Source organism: Macrobrachium rosenbergii, chromosome 9 (genome assembly GCF_040412425.1).
Source record: "Macrobrachium rosenbergii isolate ZJJX-2024 chromosome 9, ASM4041242v1, whole genome shotgun sequence".
Lineage (NCBI taxonomy): Eukaryota > Metazoa > Arthropoda > Malacostraca > Decapoda > Palaemonidae > Macrobrachium > Macrobrachium rosenbergii.
In genome coordinates this window covers 9499447-9522442 of record NC_089749.1, presented here as the reverse complement: position 1 = coordinate 9522442, position 22996 = coordinate 9499447, and the positions used below count along the sequence as shown (strand labels likewise).

At 36.5% G+C, this 22996-nt stretch overlaps 2 protein-coding genes across 5 annotated transcripts; both read right to left on the bottom strand.

Moving 5' to 3' along the window:
• Nucleotides 1-51: 51 nt before the first annotated feature.
• On the bottom strand, nt 52-13156 carry LOC136841430 (FAST kinase domain-containing protein 1, mitochondrial). The gene is made up of 9 exons (XM_067108361.1): nt 12941-13156; nt 8039-9874; nt 7603-7788; nt 6891-7042; nt 5044-5194; nt 4766-4889; nt 3680-3793; nt 2330-2450; nt 52-1088 (listed from the first exon to the last, which is right to left on the bottom strand). Exons 1-9 carry the CDS (start codon nt 13013-13015, stop codon nt 890-892), a joined length of 2958 nt encoding a protein of 985 aa, XP_066964462.1. The 5' UTR covers nt 13016-13156; the 3' UTR covers nt 52-889.
• A 965-nt stretch (nt 13157-14121) lies between these two features.
• Nucleotides 14122-21908, bottom strand: LOC136841429 (sulfotransferase 1E1-like). Of its 4 annotated transcripts, none has more exons than XM_067108357.1 (9): nt 21782-21908; nt 20895-21086; nt 20292-20437; nt 19385-19595; nt 18995-19121; nt 17817-17983; nt 16958-17084; nt 15236-16490; nt 14122-15197 (listed from the first exon to the last, which is right to left on the bottom strand). In XM_067108357.1, the coding sequence occupies exons 2-8, from the start codon at nt 21060-21062 to the stop codon at nt 16390-16392; spliced, it is 1047 nt and encodes a 348-aa protein (XP_066964458.1). In that variant the 5' UTR covers nt 21063-21086; nt 21782-21908; the 3' UTR covers nt 14122-15197; nt 15236-16389. The 4 variants fall into 4 exon arrangements, with proteins under 4 accessions (XP_066964458.1, XP_066964459.1, XP_066964461.1 ...); XM_067108358.1 differs by having other exon boundaries at nt 14122-15419; nt 15825-16490; XM_067108360.1 differs by having other exon boundaries at nt 20895-21083; nt 21783-21864.
• Nucleotides 21909-22996: the final 1088 nt, after the last annotated feature.

The following is a 22996-nucleotide window of genomic DNA, read 5'->3' as shown; positions in this document are numbered from 1 at the left end:
CAGCAAAAGAGGTTTCATAACTTGTAATGTAATTTACAATAAGAAACAATGCATGTTTTAACATTTTAATTAAAAAAATATTTTGAGACAAAAATTTTACTTACATTCAACATGAATTAAAACAAGCCAATCAAATAACTTAAGAGACAATAATGCTCCAAAAAGTATAGAATTTTTTCAACAATTTTTACGTTCCATCATTACAAACCATTGCCTTGCTAGAGCCTAATCCTTTAAGTACCAATGTAGCCGGCTCAAATTGGGCAAAGGCTTGTTCTGTACTTCGTGAGAATATCTAGTACTTTGTGCTACTGCACGGAGCAGATGACACATAACACAGGTAGAATCCACAAACTGTAAGGATGTTCCTAAATACAACTGCTAGTGGAAGATTACAGAATTCGAAAAACTGCCATTTTAGCTTACCTCTCTGAGTATTGCATTATACCTCAAATGGCCCCAGATTTTATAGCATGAAGTATTTTTTTATGTGTACAGTTTACTTCCTTTTATAACAATACAATTTTGAGGTGGTTTGTATAATTTCAAAAAAAGAAGATACTGTACTTTGGTACCTTACCGAATTTGTAGAGTCCACCGGCATTCCCTTATACACTAAAACCTGAGATTGATGCAATTTGTTTATAACAAAGTCAACACAGAAAACATGGAATACCAACTTTACAATTAAAAACCCCATCAAAATCTTGTCCTAGTGTTTTATTTTTAATATCAAACTGCTAACATCGCAAACCACTCGATTCCGTAAGTCAGTTTTGGTATCTTCATTTTAAAATATATTCTAAATCACCGGGGCATTTTTCTCTTACAAAGAACTTTAGTAAATTTTTATAAGTTTTATACATGAATTTAAGAAGGCTATTAAAATCTATGGATAAATAAGTGTTCTGAGATATTGCAGTCTGTCTTCAACTGTTGCATGTGCCATTGAATACCACATAAAATGTGGAATTTCGACTACTTCGTAACCCATAATCTCCAAGTGTCGGCATTCCATCTGATGCCTACCCATTAACTGACGACTATTAACACAGTAGCAACCTTCATTACGCAGTAGAACAGCTATCCTGTAAAAAGAAATACCTCAATAATACAGCACTTTTCACATATTGTATATTGTTCTATAATCCTTACAATAATAAATGAACACATTGTGGGAACACTTGTGCAAGTTCCTAATTATGAACTGCTGTTTTATCTAACTTCTATATGGCTAACATCCAATACAGTAGCCCCTTAAATTATATACTTTGAGAGTCTGGCCTTCTGATGAAAAACATAAACCTGGTAAGAGAAACTTATAATACAGCCAGTACTTGAATATTTTCTTTACCACAAAGGTAATAGTTACTCCACTTAATTTCTACCCTGCAATAAAATGTGATTTACACTCATCATTCAATCTGGAAGATTTATCTAAAAATAGATCATGTCTAAAAAGGCATCATAGAAAAAAGGCATCGTAGTAATGTAGCCAATAAAAAAAAAAGGCTAAGTTGAAGCACTACTGCAATCTATAAACACATGGTAGAAATCAGCCTTCTATAATATGGTTGTGAGTTACAAAGAAAATTGTAATGATATACATAAAATTCTATTAGTTTGCAAAACAATACTAAAATTTAAAGGCCCTACTTAATATGCCTAAAATGTAAATTCTTCTTCTTCTTTTAATGTGCTTTTTCCCATTTTTTGTATGGGGTAAGCACAATGCCTTCTTTTGAAGGACTTTGATTTGGCTTTGGGGTAGACCGTAGTCTCGATCGGCTGCCCTGCCTGACATTGCTTAGACCCCGGTAGCGTATGTACATACTGTATATCGTAACCAAAATCACCAGCTCCCTTTCTCCCAGCAGCGAGGAGATTTGCCACATGTTTATTCAAAACTTGAACTTGATAACAATAACTGTATACGAGGTAATTCATAGCAACATAACAATATCCGTAAAACAACGAAGGAAAATATATCAAACGTGCCAACACAAATTTATCTGTATTTCCATAGTCTTCAAGAGGAATGACTTCTCCCCTACCCACAATTTCACCTACAACTTTTGTTAATCTCATAGCTCTGTGAGTATTGTGGTGTACATAACGTTCTTCTACCAAACTTTGAAACACATGATGAAATCCTGTGAGCATTAATCAGTAATTGCAACACACCTCCAAGTTAGAGGATGTGTGTATTTGAAGACCACTCCACTAATGCCAGAACCTCCATAAAGAAGCTACATGTACCCTTAAAAAATATATTAATAAACACGAAACAACCAATGTGAAGATGTACGGCAAGAAAATACCCTCTTACCGTCTATATCCTGGATTACTTTCAATTCGTCTGGTCTTCGCAGATCCGGTAGTCTTACTAACAGAATGGTACTCAGATACAGGGACAGGGAGCTTTTCTGCATCTAGCAGGAATTCAAAATCTGAAAAATGTCATACAATGAGTTCTCTTATTTTTGGGATTTTACTCTGAAACTGAATTGTCAGCTCAATACAATACACTTTTAATCTGCTTCATTAAAATAAAGAATAGTGTCAATGGATGAAATACCTTCTTGCACTCATCAACATATGCAATATGAGCGGTGATGAACACCAATCCAAGAAATGGAGGGAAAGGTTATTGCAATGATTCATGGATAATATTTTAAAAGAAAAACCCATGAAAAACAAAAATAAAAATATGCAGTTTGACACAAGAGGAACAATTTATAACACCCTTCATTTGACAAGAGTAGGCATTCCTCAATTACACAAGTTAATAATTTGTTCTAAGACCACTGATTTTAACCTGAATTTCTAAAAAAAATTTTGTAAATGTCGGATACCATGCTAAATTCAAAAATATATACACATTTCTTGAGCATGTTTCATGATCGAAACTGAACTAATGCCTTACTTAAGCCTACTGAGAATTTACTAAGGTCTTACACTTTCACAAGAAAGATGCCCTTTGAATGAAGTTACAACCGTATACCTTATCCTTCCTGTTTCAAACTTTGTTCTTGAATGATGCATGTTGTACTGCACTCAACTGTAGGAGAGAGAGGTTTGACACTGGCATAACGCAATGGTTTACATAAACAAAACATTGCATTATGAGAGTCTAATATCTATTCAGTGGGGAGGCAATTATATAAAATGGCTATTGAAAGTTTGGTCCTGTTATCAGAGTACCACAGGGTAGGACTGTTGAATTCTGGATTTTGGTGAGTCACTTGCTAACTTTGGTATGATCTGTCACACCTGATGAAAAACATGGTAAACACCCTTAGGCATTTCTTCCTCTAAATGACTTTGGATTCACTGTCCATAATCAATATTAATTTGTTGAATTTCTGACCAAGATTTACACATAAGACACAAAGACACTGCTGCACTGATGACCTATACGCTGAAGGCAAACTTCAAAATGATAGGAAAACATCATGTCTGTAAAGAAATGCGAACAACTTTAGATTAAAAACAATTAAACATGCAGAAGAGAGAAATGGAGTTCAACCCCACGCCTGGCAGGAAGTCCACACTACCTTCCACGATCATATATCCTCATCATTTCTATATATTCTGAATGTTCTGTCCCTGAATTAAAAAAAAATATATGTATAAAGTTAAAGTAAAAGCTTCACTGTGTACAAATACAATAACTTACCTAGGAGATAAAAGTACGGTGTCTTAGCATTTGCTCTCACCACCTCTGGACCTCCTACTAACTGAAAGAGTGCTTGATGGACTTCAGAATGGAAGACGCTATTAGGAACAGCAACTGAAATAAATAAGAAAATTCAATTCCTGTTGTCCCGTTCCAGAGTTACAGCTGCATACACTAACAGAGTATTAAGCAGTAAGGCAAATGCTTTTATCTGTAGTTGCAGCAAAATCAATTTCATATAAAAAAACTTAACCTAACTACGGTTATATGTATTTAAGGAATTTGTTTTTAAAGTAAAGCCAACCGAAGTTTACCTCTATAATTATAAGTTAGAACAAAAAATGGTTCATATATGTTACAGTCATATGAAAAATAGTACTGACAACAACCGCATATAACCGATAACAGGATGAAACTAACTGAATTCACAGTCATCTACATCTGCAATAAGATTAATAACCCTAACATATCAAAATATAATGCAGATGTATGGAATCCACATATATGAAAGTTTTAGAAAATTGTAAGATGATTCTCCCCACTCACCATTCAAACATCTCACAGTGGGACAGCAGGCTAATTCAAGGAACTATAGCGGGTGATCTTGTCTCATAAATTATTAACCATATGTTAGAGAGGAAAATCAATTACAGGCAGTCCCGGTTTCACAGGCGGTTCGGCTTCGGCGTTCGAGGTTCACGGCGGCTTTTTCAAATATATTCATCAGAATTATTTCCTGGCTTCACGGCGCATGTTCGGGTTACGGCCGGCATTAAATACGCCCGATCCGGCCGGAAGAAAATATGGCCCCAAAATGGCAGAATAATCATAATTTGAAGGTTTTTGATGTAAAACTCAATAATAATGCAGTTTACATCGTTTTCAATGCGCAGAGCATTAAAAGTAAGGTTTTCTTATGATTTTTGACGATTTTCAGCGATGTTCGGCTTACGGCGATTTACCGGGTTACGACCTTGGCGCCAAAGAGCGGAACCCCGTCATTAAACCGGGGACTGCCTGTATAATGTTGAGTCCCATGAAAGAATACCAAAGTGCTGTTTTGGTTACAGTGCAGCACGAACATACCTGTTTCTAAGAATTCTCTACAGTACTTCTCGTGAAACCACGGAATTTTTTCTTCTGGGTGGTCGATACAAACAGCACGATTCAACTCCATAAGTGTGTGACGTACTCGGTATGGATAAGTACCCTAAAGGAGTTAAATACAGTATAAAAGTACTTAATCCAGTGTCTCTTCCTCATTTACAAAAGGCCACAAATTTTTCATTTTTGTAATAAAACCTTATTTAAAAATAAAACTCAGGTTTATCCAACAAAGCAAACATTAAAAATGCATACAATACCTTGGAATAGCAGGCAGAGATTTCTTCGTCTAACTTGTCGAGAAATGAAATATTGAAGATACTCTGAAGAATCTCAGTGTTAACATAGCCATACATACATAGTGCCAAGCTCATTTCCAAAATGCTCAAACCAGACAGACTGCTCCTATCTCTGAAAATTTTAACAACACATACATTAAAATAGTATATATGCATATTTGTACTGAAGTGTTATCTATCTATAATTTTGGAAATATTTTCTCATCTTTTCTCCTCAGGCTGAAATGTGCCAATTATATGCTACCCTAGCATTTGCCGTTTAAAATGATTTTACTGTAATTTTTATTGCAGGTTTACCCAACTTCTGATTACTTTAAAGGATAGGAAATTCATTATATAAAAATAAAAGTAACCCTTTAAATTTAAAAACCTTCAGCTTCACTGAATTAAAACATAAAATGTACTTCCAGATTGATATTACATCATTTATGAATAAAATTAAGGGGTTATTTAATCTTCAGGAAAGTTTATGTGTTTCAAGATAAACCCACCGTATACTTATAATCAGTCTAATTTAGTGGTCAACAAAATCATGGACACTTGCTCTAGAAATTTTCTTCATAAGACCTGCAATTTTGACCCGATTAAAAGAACATTTCAGGAACTGGCTTCTTGGTGTGTTGGCAGAGGGGGGAAGTTTCCTTTAATGTTAGTGGCAGAAAACAAGCTGAACTTGAATTTTGAAATGTATAAAATTGTTTTTCTGAGAATATAAAACGACAAAATTCTTGAAGTGGTGCAATATGAAAATATATTCATATTTACAGCAACATGTGTCAAAATGGCCACGACCAAATATGCTTTACTCCATCTTCTACAAACACAGGAAACAGTCTTTCTGAGATTACCTGTACACAAATGCTGACTCTTCCCATGGGACACATTAATCTGTTCAAGAGAAATCACCAAACATTTTCACACTAATTTTCAAAGATTGCCTAATTTCTTGGCCTCACTCTTTCATCCCTTTCCTTTCCTGATTGTTGTGACTATTTCATGTTTGTTTCTGGGGAAGAACACTAACTTTTGCTTAGATAACTTTAGGTTTTCTGTTTTACAGTGTTTTTGCGTGTGTGATTTTTTTGGGGGGGTTAACAGGCATCAGTGACCCTTAAATCATTACTAATGGCAGGCTAGTTTATGTTTAAGTCATAAGCAATTACCACTAAATGTATTCCTTACAAAAGAAAAGGTAAAAATGGTACGGTGACCTTGTGTAAAGAAGCCAGACATCATCAAGTGTTCTACCTTCGCACATAATCAGCTTATTGATGTAGGTACAATGAGTCTTTACAATGCATCATTATTGGAGTCCCATTTCTCACTGTACTGATTTATATTGAAATCATCCCAATTTTCAATAATCAGAGATTCAAATAAACTTTTTTTAGTGTTCTAACTGAGGCTGGAAATAAACGGTTAGGGTAAGTGTAAACCCTTGCCCAACTTGAATCATGGCTTCTCTTGTTTTGAGTAGGCAATCACATCTTGAATACCCACATTGAACTAGCCTTAGGACTCACGTAAAATAAGAGGGTTGTTTGTTGTACAGAAATCTACTTTTCATATAAAACTAAGAACACTAATATCCACTTTAACAATAACAATATAGTATACTGATTTTAATGCATGACTTGTACTTGGTTACATGTTGTATTCCATCTCAAAAGTAAATTTCAGTACGCCATACCCTTAATTTTATCCATTAGCAACCATATGTTTTTCCCACCAAAATATTAATGCACAAATACACTACTTTTCTGAATCTCAACCATAACAGAGAAAAAATATGCAACACTTAAACTTACTGATTTAAAATGTGAACACAAGCTGAAAAAAATCTGTCATAAGATTCTGGGTGATAACCAAGGCTATAGATGCATGTTAAATATCTTTCAACTGTTACTGCCAGCATATAGTCTTGGTTTTCGATCACATACTCTGACACTGCTTCAAATATCTGTGGAAAAAAGGGAAGGTATAATTTCAGGATATGTTATAAAATACTGTACTTTTTACACAGTGTTGAGATGTACTCACTTGTGAGAATACCCCACGAATTATTTTGTCTATTGAAGTAATATGATAAACTAATTCTCTAGGTATTCAGCACAAATAAACCAATGTTCGTACATTATTTGGATTCAGAGATCCAAAAACAATGTACAGCAAACCCCCCGTATTCACGTTCTCATGGTTCGCGGACTCACGCATTCGCGGGTTTCTCTGTGGAACATATCTAGCCATCGTCGCGGAAAAATTCGCCCATTCAGCGGTATTTTACTGAAATATTCACTAATTACTCTATTTTTCATATAGTTTTTCATGAATAAATGCACTTTTTGTGATAAAACTATTAAAATACTCAGGTATTTTACACTGTTTTCTTGGTTTTAAGCTATCAAACTGGGCAGTTCTAAGTGTTTTTAGAGGGGGTTTTAAGCATTCGCAGTTTGACCTATTAGCGGGGTGTGGGATGCATCCCCCGCGAATACGGGGGGTTCCCTGTACAGCACTTACCTTTGGTGAGCTGTATTTCGTTCTCTGAAAATTACTCGAGATGTCTCTTATGACACGCGAATTAAGCTCTCCCAAGAGTGGAATGTGTGCATCCACTAGCGCGTCAAAAAGAAACGTCCTCGAAGATCCCCCTCGATTAAGAAAAGCTCGGGTGAGGTCACAAATTAACCCCAGGGACTCCACTTTCTGGAATGTCAATAGTGTCCTTAAGGCAACCACTTCTTATAATAAAGATTACATGATTGTGAATAGGTAAATCTATATATCTAGAATATGTTTGAAAACTAACGTAATATGAACAGCAGAGCAGCAACAAAACATAACTAACAACAAGTTCAAGTGTTATTAACTGTGTGTTTTTTATCAGTTAACTACCCTCCAAGGAAAATGCAATTAGACGTTAACAATAAGCATTTACTAAAATGCGAGTACTTACCTTTAAATGTCTCTCGGTGCAACTGTTAAGGACATGACAGAGGCTTGTAATCTGCTCTGTATAAGACCTTCGAACATTCTTGTGGTGGAAAGCTAAGCTTATCTGGATTCCCCTAGATAAATTTATAATATCTAAAAGGGAGAACTGTTGCGAATTAGACAAAATTTTATCTAGTATGTCTTCAGGAATACCATTTACGCCACAATAACCAATCAGAAAAGATGACATGCGTGCAACTTTGTGAGGAATCAGTCCACACTGGCCTCTTAAATCTTCTACGAATAAATCCTTCATTGTCTTTTCTAAAGCATTGTGCCTGTATGTTCCACCAAGATTGTTGTTAAAGTACATGTATCGCTGATAAACTCTCCGGCGTATAATCTCTTCCATTCCGAGGAACTGCCCTTCAATTTTCGTCACTTCTCTTTCCACAGCAACTAATGCCTTCTGCCAAAATGCATTGCATAACTTAAAATTTGAGGTCTTCATACTTCTCAAGCATTTAAAAATGGCAGGGATCATATCAAATAAGTCATCTTCCTCCAGATTTTCCACGATGATCTCTTCAAAGCTCGAACGATCTTCGTAGGTGGTAAAAGGGGCCATGCACAGCATTAACCTGGCTTTCTTATGGAAAGGCTGACTGAGCGACATCAAGTTCCTGACACGTTCTCGGATTTTGTAAAGCACCGCCCTCGGTTCAATAATATTCTGAAAGTAATTACTCAACGCTACTATCTCCACTCCATTCATCGTGTGTATCTTACTCGACAGATGAAGCATTACCTGTCGCTGCAAGCTATCTGGTTTCTTTACCCATTCTTTCTGAGTTAAAAATCTGAGGAACTTCAGCAACAATCTAGGTTCACTCTTATCTAGCTTTCCTTCTATGACAAATTTCTGCAGCAAGGTTTCATATTCACCGAAAAGAGATTCTGAAAGTAACCTTGATGTGCTGTTTAAACATATAGTAATCAATTTCAGATCTTCAGGGGTCGACACTGTCTTCAACTTTCTCTCAGCCAGGCTCACAATCTTTGACTGCAAGTAGTATCCTCTGATGCCTTGATTTCGCAAGTAAACACTCAACCTGGACAATGCTCTAAGACCGAAGTCATCAATATTTCTTGTACACAACAAAAGCAGTTTTTGCATCACTGCTGAAGAGTCATCTATTCCCAATCTAAAGAGATACAAGAGTAAACATGACACTGCATCGTTTTCTAGGTCATCAGCAATAGTTTCTAAACGAGAAAGTAGTCTGATAAAAGCTGGATGCTGAACTATACCATTAAGGAAGTCGGAATACTTTACACTTTTAAAATTGGGAAAATCGCACCCAAACCTCCCATACACTTTTTGTAAATCCCACAGGGTTACAACTGCCTGACATATTTGTGTTGCTGTTATGTGCTCATTTTGGTTTTCTACTATGGAAAATACTTCATGTAAACTGGCAGCCTCCGCTAAACTCTTCACAACTCTGTCACTGGAATTAAGATGCAGATTAGTCCGGACAAGTTCGAGCTGTCCTTTGTCTAACAGTAAACCTTCTTCAAAATCAATTTCCCCATCACTCATCATGCCTTCATCTTCACTTCCAATCTCGCCAGTCTGGCAAACATAGGTTCTGGCTTTTAACACACTTGATACTTTCCCACACAAATTACACTTCACTTGAAACACTGAATGTAAACTCCGAGAAAGCTGGTAATGGCTGGGCGTGCTTTGTAGCTCTTGAAGACCCTTTGTTCTCAAATAATGACCGAGCTGGGAAAATCTCCTCGCAGACACCCGAAAACCAGAAGACCTCGGTATCCTACCAAAGTTCTGCATCTAAAAACAAGCACAATGGTTAAAAATATTAAGTTACGTAATAAAAACAAGGCAGGGTACTCAGCATTTCAAATAAGAATCAAACTACTTTACCACACTACTGTACTCATGAGAAATATACTAGCATAACTTCAGTATCTACAATTAGTGTATTGCTTCCTCAACATCTTGAAAAATCTTCAAACATCACTTATTACCAAATCACCATTATTATTCATAAGACTAAATTTTCACAGGTAAGAATTTAAAATCATTTTTGTTTCATCAATGCAAGCCTCTAATTTGGTTCCTTATGCCTTATCACACAATGAGGATGGAATGGTAGGATGTTGATTACCGTAACTACTTGAGTGAAACTGTGAATGGGTCTGAAGAGACCTCCAACTACTTTGGGAAAACCCATGTCACATACAGTAAGTTCTTCACTTATCCCCAATCAGATAAGATGGGAGGAAGGTGCTCCCAGTAAATAAAAGATCTGTATTTATTGAACTGTTTTATAAGGACCATGGTTTACCTTATGCTCAACTATAAGTCAGGCCAGGATGCTACCTGGAAGGAGACCACATCAACTGAATTCCTCATTCCTGTCGCTACTGCAGTCAAGGAGGTACCTTCTGCTTGGACTCTCTCTAAGGGAAGATCGTTTGTCAGCATGCAGATTGCCGAGTCAGCCTTAAGAGAGTAGCTTTACTGCCCTCCAACATGTAGAACCTCAGCTAGAACCTTAGAGATGGGGGAAGTAGCTCATTATATCAGCTGGAGAACAAGGAGCTTCCTGATCCACAGATTAGAATGTTCTGTTAACCTTACTTTTGGGGCTTACCGTAAATTTGTTTGACTGACAAGTTCAAGTTTGATGAAGGCACCATGGTCAGTCACTGTGATCAAAGATGACCCCAACAGTCTCACAAAAGCACCTCTTCAACTCAGCCTGTCTGGATTCTGTAGAAAAACAACCCTCAACAGACCGTGAGGGATCCTCTTACTGAGGGGAGGCAAAAGACCCACCAGCCTGCGTAAGTGATTGATAACAACCAGAATGACAGCAGTCAATCTTAGAACCCAAACTGAAGACATCGGAACAGATTGCGAATGATCTGAACCACTTGCCTAATAATAGCCTAAGCAAAAGTAGTTAAAGACCTAGAAGAGCTATCATGCACTTGCAGAAACCAGAACTGTAGGGATTTCTTCAACATGAATCACAAAGGTGATGGGGCAGTCAAGAAGGTTGATCTTCTAAGCATGAACAGCAGAAAGATATGCAATAGACCCCTTAGCCAAAGCTCAGTCCAAAAACAAAGAGAATGAAGGATCACCCAGAATAACGAGGGTTGACCGTATCATCTTCAGGTACTCCAAAGACCCTATCAACATACATGACACTGCCGGCAAAAGCAGGAGCAGGCAGTGACAGACCACAAGCACACACAGGAGACTCACATGGGGAGACACCTGCATGCACACATGACAATTACAGTCAGAGGGCAAGCACTGGAAAACCGTGCACAAAAGCCCCTTTGTCCAGGAAGGCAGGGGAAAATGAGAAAACAGAAACAAAAGTGGTAGGAGCATCCAGGATGAAAAAGTCGAAAAGGTTCAGTGGCATCAAACGGATGTGTTCCATCCCAAAGAAACTGGTGAACGCTCCTTGACCTTCCTGTGCTTTTTCCCTTAGTACTTCCACTGCAAAGACAACCAGCCAGCACAAAGCAAATCAGGACTGCTGACTCAACCCCTGCAAAAGACCAAGAGTGTGGGATCCACATTAAAGGGGGGCATACACCAACAATACTATCTTTCCCAATAAACCTAGAATGTTCAGAACCTATGCATCTACTTCAAACAACATCCATCATGAGCGTGCCAAGGGTAATAAAAAACAAAACAATCACCAACCAAAGAAATCCCAAAGTAAGACAGCTTTAACACTAGTCAGTGAAGTCTGCAGAAAAGGCATCAACCAAAGAAATCCCAAAGTAAGACAGCTTTAACACTACCCAGTGAAGACTGTCGCAAGAGAGGAAAGAGGACAACAAATAACCATGGTAAAACAAATATTGTTTCTCTGATTTATGGTGCGATAGATCAAGACAGGTTGGGGTCAAGGAGGGACAAATTCCCCTATTTAGGTACAACCCTACCATAAGTCAGGTTAGGGTAGGATATGATAGGAATGCACACTTATATTTCATTTAATGATTTACAGACCTCTGGGTCAGGTGTAAGGAAGTAAACCTCTCAGTTGACATCTGACCACTCTCGTGTGCCACAAATACCTGAATTCCACACCATCACCCCCACCACCATTTCCCACCACCATCACATTAGGGATGAATGTAAAAATAAACAAAATATCCTAACATATAAAAAAACACAAAATAAGCCAGTGAATATTCCAGTCAGTGGCAGCAGCAGTCTGAAGTTTTACCTATATATACATATAAGGACAAATCTACAGAAAAGCTATGCAGGATGCTATACTAAGTATCAGGCCCTTGGGGATGAACGCAAAATTATAAACTCTTATAAACATAAGAGAGCATATTTCTAAAATTATCTTACCTATACTGTACCATATAGTCTTTTCAATGCTGTTCAGTCAAAAAACTATCAAAAAAGTGATGTCTATATATATATATATATATATATATATATATATATATATATATATATATATATATATATATATATATATATATATATATATATATATATATATATATATATATATACTGTATTTATGTATAATATAGATATATATATATGAGGCCTACCAGGGTAATATACATACATATGTATATATATACTGTATATATGTATATAGATATATATATTGTAAATATACGATGCCTACCACGGTTAGCCTGGGCTAGATGACATCACACTTAAGCTATACGAAGCACAGATTAATGTTCCATCTAAACCTTAGCACCCAATAACGAGCCAAAGCCTTAAATTAGCACCACAGACGACCAAATGTTTTGCACAATCCTAGGAACCCATTAAGATTAACACCAGCAACAGAAGGTAAGTTGATTGGATCTAATCTAAATCACTAACCATTTTTAACTGCGAAGACCGTTGGCTTTGGTTATAGATGAAAGTTACCGTAACATTACAGTTGTATAATTTCATACGTCTCGTTTTACGAATACGTTTTGCATGACGTGAATATAAGAGGAATCATGTGGTGAGCGATTAAGTAACGAGGCGTTGCAGGTTTTGTAACTTGTTTACATACGGCGGATGATCTTCCGAGCTTTGGCGACCAGGGGGGTAGTAGTAGTATTAATGGAGGTTAGCTTTGGAACGGCACCTTGTTAGTTTTAATTTCTCTTTGTTTTTGTTTATTTAGTACGGTATTATGTTCTCTTTGGTGCCATTTGTTGTTGACTAATCTTTCATATTTTCATTAGCCTCTTTAGACACTTGAATGAACAATATGATGTTATATATTAGTTTATCCTTATCTTCCAAATCTGGCTGTTGTTTAAATCTGTTCCTGATATAATTGAATGTTTCCCAATAAAGTAAGAAATGCTCTAAGTTTTCAATTACTTCTTCACAATATAAGTATTAACTTCCTCCTCCCTTTGATTTTTTCTGTTATATAGCTTTCGAGTGTTCTATTAAGCTCTGCTAATCAGCACAATGTTGTCCTTTTTTCTCTTTCCGTGATTTTCACTGTTACACTCTTGCATCATTTCTTTAAATTTGACGTTTCCTGCTCAGGTTTACTTTCAGAGTTGAGGCTTTGCCCATATAACGGCGCCTCAGTTGATAAAGTTTTTTGTCTAGTTTTTGCATGTTTGGCATCTGTGTAATAAAGAGACGTAAATGTTTGTATATATGAAAAAACCCAAATAACAGAACGTTATGTAAATCAAATAACGTAGAGAAAGGTCAGCTGAAACTAGGGAAATTCAAAAAGAAAACGATTATTCTTCGAAACGCCTGTAAATTTCGAAGGTGCAAATTTTGAAGCAAAGAAAATAGAATGCAGAGCTTTAGGAATGTGTAAACCAAGCCTTATTTCAAACAGTGCGTGACTATAAATATTCATTTTAAAAAAAGGCATGGAATAGACAGGCCAAATACAGAAGTCTTGTAGATAGGCATAAAGAAAAGGGTTTTAGAGAAGAGATATTAAAAAAAAAAGGATGTTTACCTGATTAAGAGATAATTGCAAGAATGAAATAGACTAAAAACGCACAATCAATAGGTCAAAGAAAATACCGAAGTCAGTATTTGTTTTTTTAATGTTGGTGAAATTAATTACGAAATATGTCCGTTGAATTAAACCATATTTTTCCCTTGTTGTGAAGAATCTAACAAGATGGACAGTCTGAAGAAAGTTTGTCTCTAATGCCAGAGGAATGATGAACGAAAATGAATCTTGAAGAAATAGTGAAGCTTCCTGAGGTGAAAAGAGATCAGTAAGGGTGGCTTGACCTTTGTCCTTTGATTTTTTTCAAGGTCAAAGTTCAGAGAACAACGAAAACTCGAGCAATAACGATACTGAATTGGCTTCTTGGTAAATCTTGCCTTGTGGAAGACATGTTGATGACTAGGTAAGGTGAGTCAAGTATAAGAGAAAGTTAATAATTAATTAGTGAATTAGGGAATTAGTTCATCAGTTGCAAGTGCTTTTGTGAATAGTGGAAGATTCATTAAACACACGATGGCTTTGCTACTTCCAAACAAAACCTGAATTATAGAGGATTACCTGTTTACCATACAAAACCTGAATTATAAAGGGTTACCCATTTACAATACAGAACCAGAATTATAAAGGATTACCCATTTACAATACAAAACCTAAATTATAAATGATAACCCATTTACAATACAGAACCTGAATTGTAAAGGATCACCAATTTACAGTACAGAACCTGAATTATAAAGGATTACCTATTTACAATACAAAACCTGAATCACAAAGGATCACCCATTTACAATACAAAACCTAAATTATAAAGGATTAACCTAAATTATAAAGGTTACCCAGTTATAATACAGAACCTGAATTGTAAAGGATCACCAATTTACAGTACAGAACCTGAATTATAAAGGATTACCTATTTATAATACAAAACCTGAATCACAAAGGATCACCCATTTACAATACAAAACCTAAATTATAAAGGATTACCCATTTACAATACAAAACCTAAATTATAAAGGTTACCCAGTGATAATACAGAACCTGAATTGTAAAGGATCACCAATTTACAGTACAGAACCTGAATTATAAAGGATTACCTATTTACAATACAAAACCTGAATCACAAAGGATCACCCATTTACAATACAAAACCTAAATTATAAAGGATTACCCATTTACAATACAAAAACCTAAATTATAAAGGTTACCCAGTGATAATACAGAACCTGAATTGTAAAGGATCACCAATTTACAGTACAGAACCTGAATTATAAAGGATTACCTATTTACAATACAAAACCTGAATCACAAAGGATCACCCATTTACAATACAAAACCTAAATTATAAAGGATTACCCATTTACAATACAAAACCTAAATTATAAAGGTTACCCAGTGATAATACAGAACCTGAATTGTAAAGGATCACCAATTTACAGTACAGAACCTGAATTATAAAGGATTACCTATTTACAATACAAAACCTGAATCACAAAGGATCACCCATTTACAATACAAAACCTAAATTATAAAGGATTACCCATTTACAATACAAAACCTAAATTATAAAGGTTACCCAGTGATAATACAGAACCTGAATTGTAAAGGATCACCAATTTACAGTACAGAACCTGAATTATAAAGGATTACCTATTTACAATACAAAACCTGAATCACAAAGGATCACCCATTTACAATACAAAACCTAAATTATAAAGGATTACCCATTTTACAATACAAAACCTAAATTATAAAGGTTATCCAGTGATAATACAGAACCTGAATTGTAAAGGATCACCAATTTACAGTACAGAACCTGAATTATAAAGGGTTATTTGTTTACAATACAAAACCTGAATTATAAAGGATTACCTATTTACAATACAAGGCCTGAGTTATAAAGGATTACCTTTCAACAATACAAAACCTGAATTATAAAGGATTATCTATTAACCATACAAAACCTGAATCATAAAGGATTACCCATTTACCAAGCAAGTGACTCGTTAGAAAACTAAAGTCTGATGAAGAACTCCTATGTAAAAAACAAACAGTTTCTGAAAACCTCCTCAAATCTCCCTTACTCCCTCTCTCCATCTGAGAATGTATTTGGCTTCTATGTAGACTTCTTTTGGTATTCTGCAGGACCATTCTGATTTGGACTGTGGTAGAATTCTCTCTCATCTTCCTCTGTGCTTCATGAAACAATCGGCTTGGTTTTGCACGGATTGGTGCTTGATTTGCACGCCAGAAAGAAGAGAGAGAGAGAGAGAGAGAGAGAGAGAGAGAGAGAGAGAGAGAGAGAGAGAGAGAGAGAGAGAGAGAGAGAGAGAGAGGTTTGGTTTTAATCGAAAGTCAGGCCAAAATCGAAGCGCTTTCCGCACCATTCCTTCAGACGTTTCAGCATTTCTGGGCTTAGCTTCTTCTTCCCGTCTCCAGTCGTTCCTGAAATTGAGACGAAAGGTGAAGAGATTAAATATATTTAATATTTTAACAGCTGGCGTGATGAGAGATCCATTTGAATTATGTGTGATCATTAAAAGTGTCTTGCAAGGAATAGGGGTTGTTGAAGCTTACAGCTGCTGCAGTGTTTGTTGGTGATAGTGAAGAGATTCTACAGAAACTGGTGAAAATGCCTTAAATTGTTTACAGATGCTGCAGCGCTTGTTGGTGATAGTGGAGAGAATCTACAGAGACTGGTGAAAAAATCTTGAAATTATTTTTTTGCAAAATAAAGTTGGAAACGATTGTTAGCTGAAGTAAAGTTATAAGGGTAAACAAACGACAGGAAGTAGACATGGTTGATTCACATAATTTTTAAAGAACTGTAGAGAGAGAGAGAGAGAGAGAGAGAGAGAGAGAGAGAGAGAGAGAGAGAGAGAGAGAGAGAGAGAGAGAGCTCCTTCTCATACCTTGTCTAAAGAATCCTCCATCTTTCTTCAGAACCTCAGGGTCGACGAAAGGCGATTTCTCGGTTATGTCAAAATCGAATATCGTAGTTCTATTCTTCATGGCGTCGAAGGTTGTGTGTTTCTTCACCTGAAAATCGGGATTAAATTGGAATAACCAGAAGAAGAAGACATTTAGAAAAGACCTTGAGAAGACAGAGATGGAAATATCGCATCACATGTAGATTAAAATAATGAATAAAGTGAAAATTCAATTCGATGTTTGGAACTGTAACGTAAATATACGCAAACTGAGGTGCCGTTACATAGCCAAGACCTCTCCATAGAAACTGAACTGAGCTTGACAGTAGTAGTACTTCATCTAAGAGTCGTTGCAAAGCAGAGGCTTTTCAACTCCACTGCTTTTATTCAGTAGAATAAATTTGATGTTAGTGACTTATAAAGTTTTGCTGATTGAAAATTGTAACTGTCAAGTTTCTGTTTATACAACTAGACCATTTCTTCGGTCTATGACCACTTGTTTCACTACAAAAGATGATATAACATTTCTCTGTAAACACGCGGTTTTTTACTGCAAAGTCCCACGTCTTCATTAGCAGTCATTTGCCTCGTATTATTACAAAGTATCAGGTATACACGTTTAATAATAATAATAATAATAATAATAATAATAATAATAATAATAATAATAATAATAATAATAATAATAATAATAATAATAATAATGAAACTACAGGAGAGAATCTGATACCTTACGACTCAACTTAAAATGTGCTGACATAAAATTTTGCAAGCAACCTTTTCAGAGGCATCCAGTTTCACCTCCCAGTCGAACGACTGAGCTTTTTTCTATCCCACTCACGTTCTCCAGCTGCTTCTCGTTGAGTTTGGTCCCCAGGAAGTCGTTGAGTTTTCGTAGTTCCTTCGTGACGTCAGATTTCATGTCCTCGAAGCGTAGGATGTGCATGTTGGGGTGGGACCTCTTCTCCCAGGCCTCTTTGACGTGGAGCCAGTAGGGCGAATAGACCACTGATGGGGGAGGAAATAGAAAGAATAGAAGTTTTAGTAGATCTCATGGACCTCCAATAGAAAAAGGAGAAATAGAGAATCTATTCGCTTTAAAGGTCGGTATTAGAATTTGAATACAAAATTTATAGGGCCAATAGACCACTGATGGGAGAGGAAATAGAAAGAATAGAAGCTTTAATAGATCTCATAGATTTCCAGTAGAAGAGGGAGAAACAGAGAATCTATTCGCTTTAAAGGGTCGGTATTAGAATTTGAATACAAAATTTATAGGGCCAATAGAACACTGATGGGAGAGGAAATAGAAAGAATAGAAGCTTTAATAGATCTCATAGATTTCCAGTAGAAGAGGGAGAAACAGAGAATCTATTCACTTTAAAGGGTCGGTATTAGAATTTGAATACAAAATTTTTAGGGCCAATAGAACACTGATGGGAGAGGAAATAGAAAGAATAGAAGCTTTAATAGATCTCATAGATCCCAAATAGAAAAAGGAGAAATAGAGACTCTGTTCGCTTTAAAGGGTCGGTATTAGAGTTTGAATACAAAATTTACAGGACCAATAGAACACTGATGGAAGAGGAAATAGAAAGTATTGAAGCTTCAATATACCTCCAATAGAAGAAGGAGAAATAGAGAATCTATTTGCTTTAAAGGGTCGGTATTAGAATTTGAATACAAAATTTATAGGGCCAATAGACCACTGACGGAAGAGGAAATAGAAACTAATGAAGCTTCAATAGACCTCCAATAGAAGAAGGAGTAATAGAGAATCTAGTCCCTTTAATGGAGTATTAGAACAGGAACTGGAACACAAAATTTAATCCTAAGGACAATCTCTGGGACCTATGAGGTCTCTATGGAGGACGAGTATAAACAGGAATACTTTGAATGGAGAAAAGTCAAAGTGTGTCGAATACGAGATAATAAGAAGGGTCTATGTCAAGGATACAAGGCTTCTTTGGCAATCAAATCAATAGATAAACAAAAGTTTCCTCTTCTTCTTCTTCTTACCATCGTCGTTGAGGAAGAGTTCGGCAAACTCTTCTACGGTCCCTGTGAACTTCATCTCGGTGAAGAGGGAGCAGTGATGACAGTAGGACGTGATGACGTCAGCAGGATTACGAATGACGTATACTACCTGGAGGAGAAACGGGACAACGTATATTTTCCCTTGTCTCGGTGCTTTATTCAATTTATTCCCATTTTTCTTCATACCTTTGGAACGGTACACCCCAAAACTCCCCGGGAAAAACTCTTCATACCTTTGTCACGGCTCACCGCAAAAGATCACCATTTTTCTTCTTACCTTTGCAACGGCACACCCCAAAACTCCCGGGAAAAAAATCTTCATGCCTTTGTCACGGCTCACCGCAAAAGATCACGAAACTAAAGGAAGTATACCTTTGCCACATCCACTAACGACGGAGGCAGCAGCGACAGAGGCAGGTGTGACTTCAGGATGCGAGGACGATCCCTGCAGGCCGCTCCTATTTGCCAGTACATCCCATCCTTGGGATCCTTTCCAGGACACAGCTTCTTGAATTCCTCCAAAGCAGGCTTCATGAATTCCTCCGTCTCGGGAGTGGTTTCGGCCGGGAACAGCATGTCCACACTAAGAAAGTGAATAATAATAATAATAATAATAATAATAATAATAATAATAATAATAATAATAATAATAATAATAATTATTATTATTATTATTATTATTATTGGATATACAAGCTAAAAGAATATTTACTTTATCAAAAAGTTTTTCTTACCACATTGAGAAAGACTTTTAGTATTCTGAAAAGAAAACTATCGTGCCGGCTTTGTCTGTCCGTCATCACTTTTTCTGTCCACCCTCAGATCTTAAGAACTACTGAGGCTAGAGGGATACAAATTGGTATGCTGATCATCCACCCTCCAATCATCAAACATACCAAATTGCAGCCCTCTAGCCTCAGTGGTTTTCATTTTATTTAAGGTTAAATTTAGCCATAATTGTGCGTCTGGCAACGATATAGGCCAGGCAACCACCGGGCCGCGGTTAAAGTTTCATGTGCCACGGCTCATACAGCATTACACCGAGACCTAAAGATAGATCTATTTTCGGGTGCCTTGATTATACGATGCACAGAAAACTCGATTGCGCCGAAGAAACTTCGGCATAAGTTTCCTTCTACTCCATAAACGACTCCCTAATTTATCAGAGTTTTCCTTACTCCATAAAAGACTCCTCAACACGAGGTTTCCCTCACTCCTTAAAAGACTCCTCACTTTATCAGAGACCTTCCAATCCTTCCTCCATCAAAAGATTACTCACTCTAAGAAGGGCGAGCGCTTCTCCAGCGACACCTCCTGCTTCGGGTTATCCAAATCCGGGTTGAATATCATCGTCCATAGGATCTCCTGGGTCCAGGTCGTGCCCACTTTTGGGTACGTGACGAGGAAGACGTCGGTTGGTCTGACCTGTTGTCGAAGAAACAAGGGAACGCTGTTTTCAGGAATTTTTTTTTTAACAACTTTTCACATTCGTGAAAAATAGTTTTGGGGCAGCTGAAAGCTACTCGAATATCGCCGTAGTTTTTGACGTGAAAAGTACGCTTACAGACATGTAAACAATGATATTAGATGCGTATATTTGTAAATAAAAGTGTACTTATTATTGGCTAAATATATAAGAAGTGTTAAAGTTCATTTATGCCTTTTGTAAAAGACTAATATTAAGTCCTAAGAACTGTCACTCTTAGTCTTTCGAGCGAGTGGGAGTGAATAGGCTACAGTTGTACTACCGTACATATCATCATCTTTAAAATCACCCAGAAATCAGAAAACATTAAAAACAAATCACTGATAATAATAGATCTTAAAAACAGACGAAAAAAACTTGTAGGAAACAATAAACAAAGTATATAGATCCACCCACTTCGAAATTGTAGAGGTGGTCGGCGTATTTACGATACTGTTTGGGGAAGACCCACCCTCCCGGAGACAAGCGAACGAGACCTGTCCTGTAGGGCGGAAAATTCCTCGTCAGTCTCTCGAACTCATCTCCTTCCAGGTCGTGAGCTTCGTGGCCGCTTGCTAGGGACATCTTCCTTCCTTTCTCTCACTCACTCTTCAGGTGGAAAGGTAAAGGAAAGATGGAAAGCTGTAAGATGTGTGTGTGACACGAGAGAGGGAATGATGAATCGACGGTTGTCTAATCATACTTGTTAGTAATGTTTCTCAGAAATGAGTGGATTAGTCAGTTCACTGATTTTTCACTCTACGTGATTTTTTCATGGTGATGTATCTTTTACATAAATAATATTACCTGGCATTAAGGCTAGTGCTCTTCATAACTTATTTATCTCATTATTTTTCTTATATCTTATATACCTCGAACTTAGGTCTAGAAGTGTAAGTAACATAAAAGCATCGGCTGTCGTATTGTTCCCTTATTTCACCCTTGACTCAACCCACTGGTAAAGAAATAGTGGTATGTTCTCAAAATGTCTGAACTCCAGAGTACAAATTTAGAAAACTTTTGTAGATATCTCTCTCAGAATCTCATCAGCAGTATATATATATATATATATATATATATATATATATATATATATATATATATATATATATATATATATATATATATATATATATATATATATATATATATATATGCTCATGAGCATGCAATAATCTCGAGCAAAGGAAGCTCTACTGATACTATGGACTGCATAACTTTTCTCTTTAGTCGCACCATTTTCTAAGCATTCCTGACTTAATTTCTAAACGTAAAACACCGCAGCACTCCATGGAAATAATTACCTTAATTAATCCCAAAACAGAAACCAAAGTATGCCAAGAGAAGAATGATTAACGCACGCCGTTCGCACTCGGACCGGGAATATATACGACTACTAAGATGAAACATTCGTCCTTCACTTTTGCACTGTACTTAAATTTCATGGTTATCGTTCCCGTTGCCAGTTAGTGGTATTTGGGATGATATGAGAGATGAAGAATGGATTAAAAATCAAATGGTAACGTCTGTATGACTCATAGTTAATTATTTTTTTTATAAGAAATGGGTTTGTTGTCTGTTATCTTTTGAAAGGTCACTCGTGACTTATGCTTTTTAACTCAGTCAATATACTCGATAAGACTAATTTGCAACCGTGATATCTATCATGGCTGCCTATCTAATCATCTACTAACCACTTTGGATCTCGTGATAAATTCACTCTCACGCCATAAAACAAGACTTTAAATAGTAAGCTAATGACAAATGAACATTTTATCCTTTTTGCATTCTCAACTCGGCTTAAAGTGATAGGAAAACAAACCAATAAACCATTTGGGACGAAAAGCCGAGTGGAGCAGGTTCGAGTTTCATGATGTAAAGAGCAGAGTCATTTGAATATGAATCACTAGACCAAGGTCATGTTACGTGCAAATGCAAGACTCAGTGAGTGGATATGAGAGAAATTGGTTAGGCCTAACATGCAAGACTCAGTGAGTGGATATGAGAGAATCTGGTTAGGCCTATATGTGCAAGGACCAGTGAGTGGGTATTTGGAGTGGAGGAGATGTTAGGCCTACTCAGTTCACGAGCAATATTGACCTTGTAGGTGATGCTACATCTTTTCAGTTATAAAAACGAACCATATGCTTTTGGGTGATGCAGCAAAGTGCTAAAGTTCTGTGGAATTCCTATATTGCTATCTTAAAGCATTGAAAATATGAAACTATAATATACACTACCCAAACATGACACTCAAGATATGATTTTTCATTTCCTTTAGCTAATCACCAGTGTTTCTTTGCTTATCAGAAGTCACTCTTTGTAATGATTGTCATTAGCATAATTCTTCCTGTGATATTGATGTAAAAAACTACAATATAGAAAAAATATTGATGATTAGTGTCATGTTTGCGGTAGTGTTGAAGAAAGACGATTTTTAGATTTCTGTAAAATAAAAAAAAAAAACTATTGTGCCGGCTTTGTCTGTCCGTCCGCACTTTATTCTGTCCGCCCTCAGA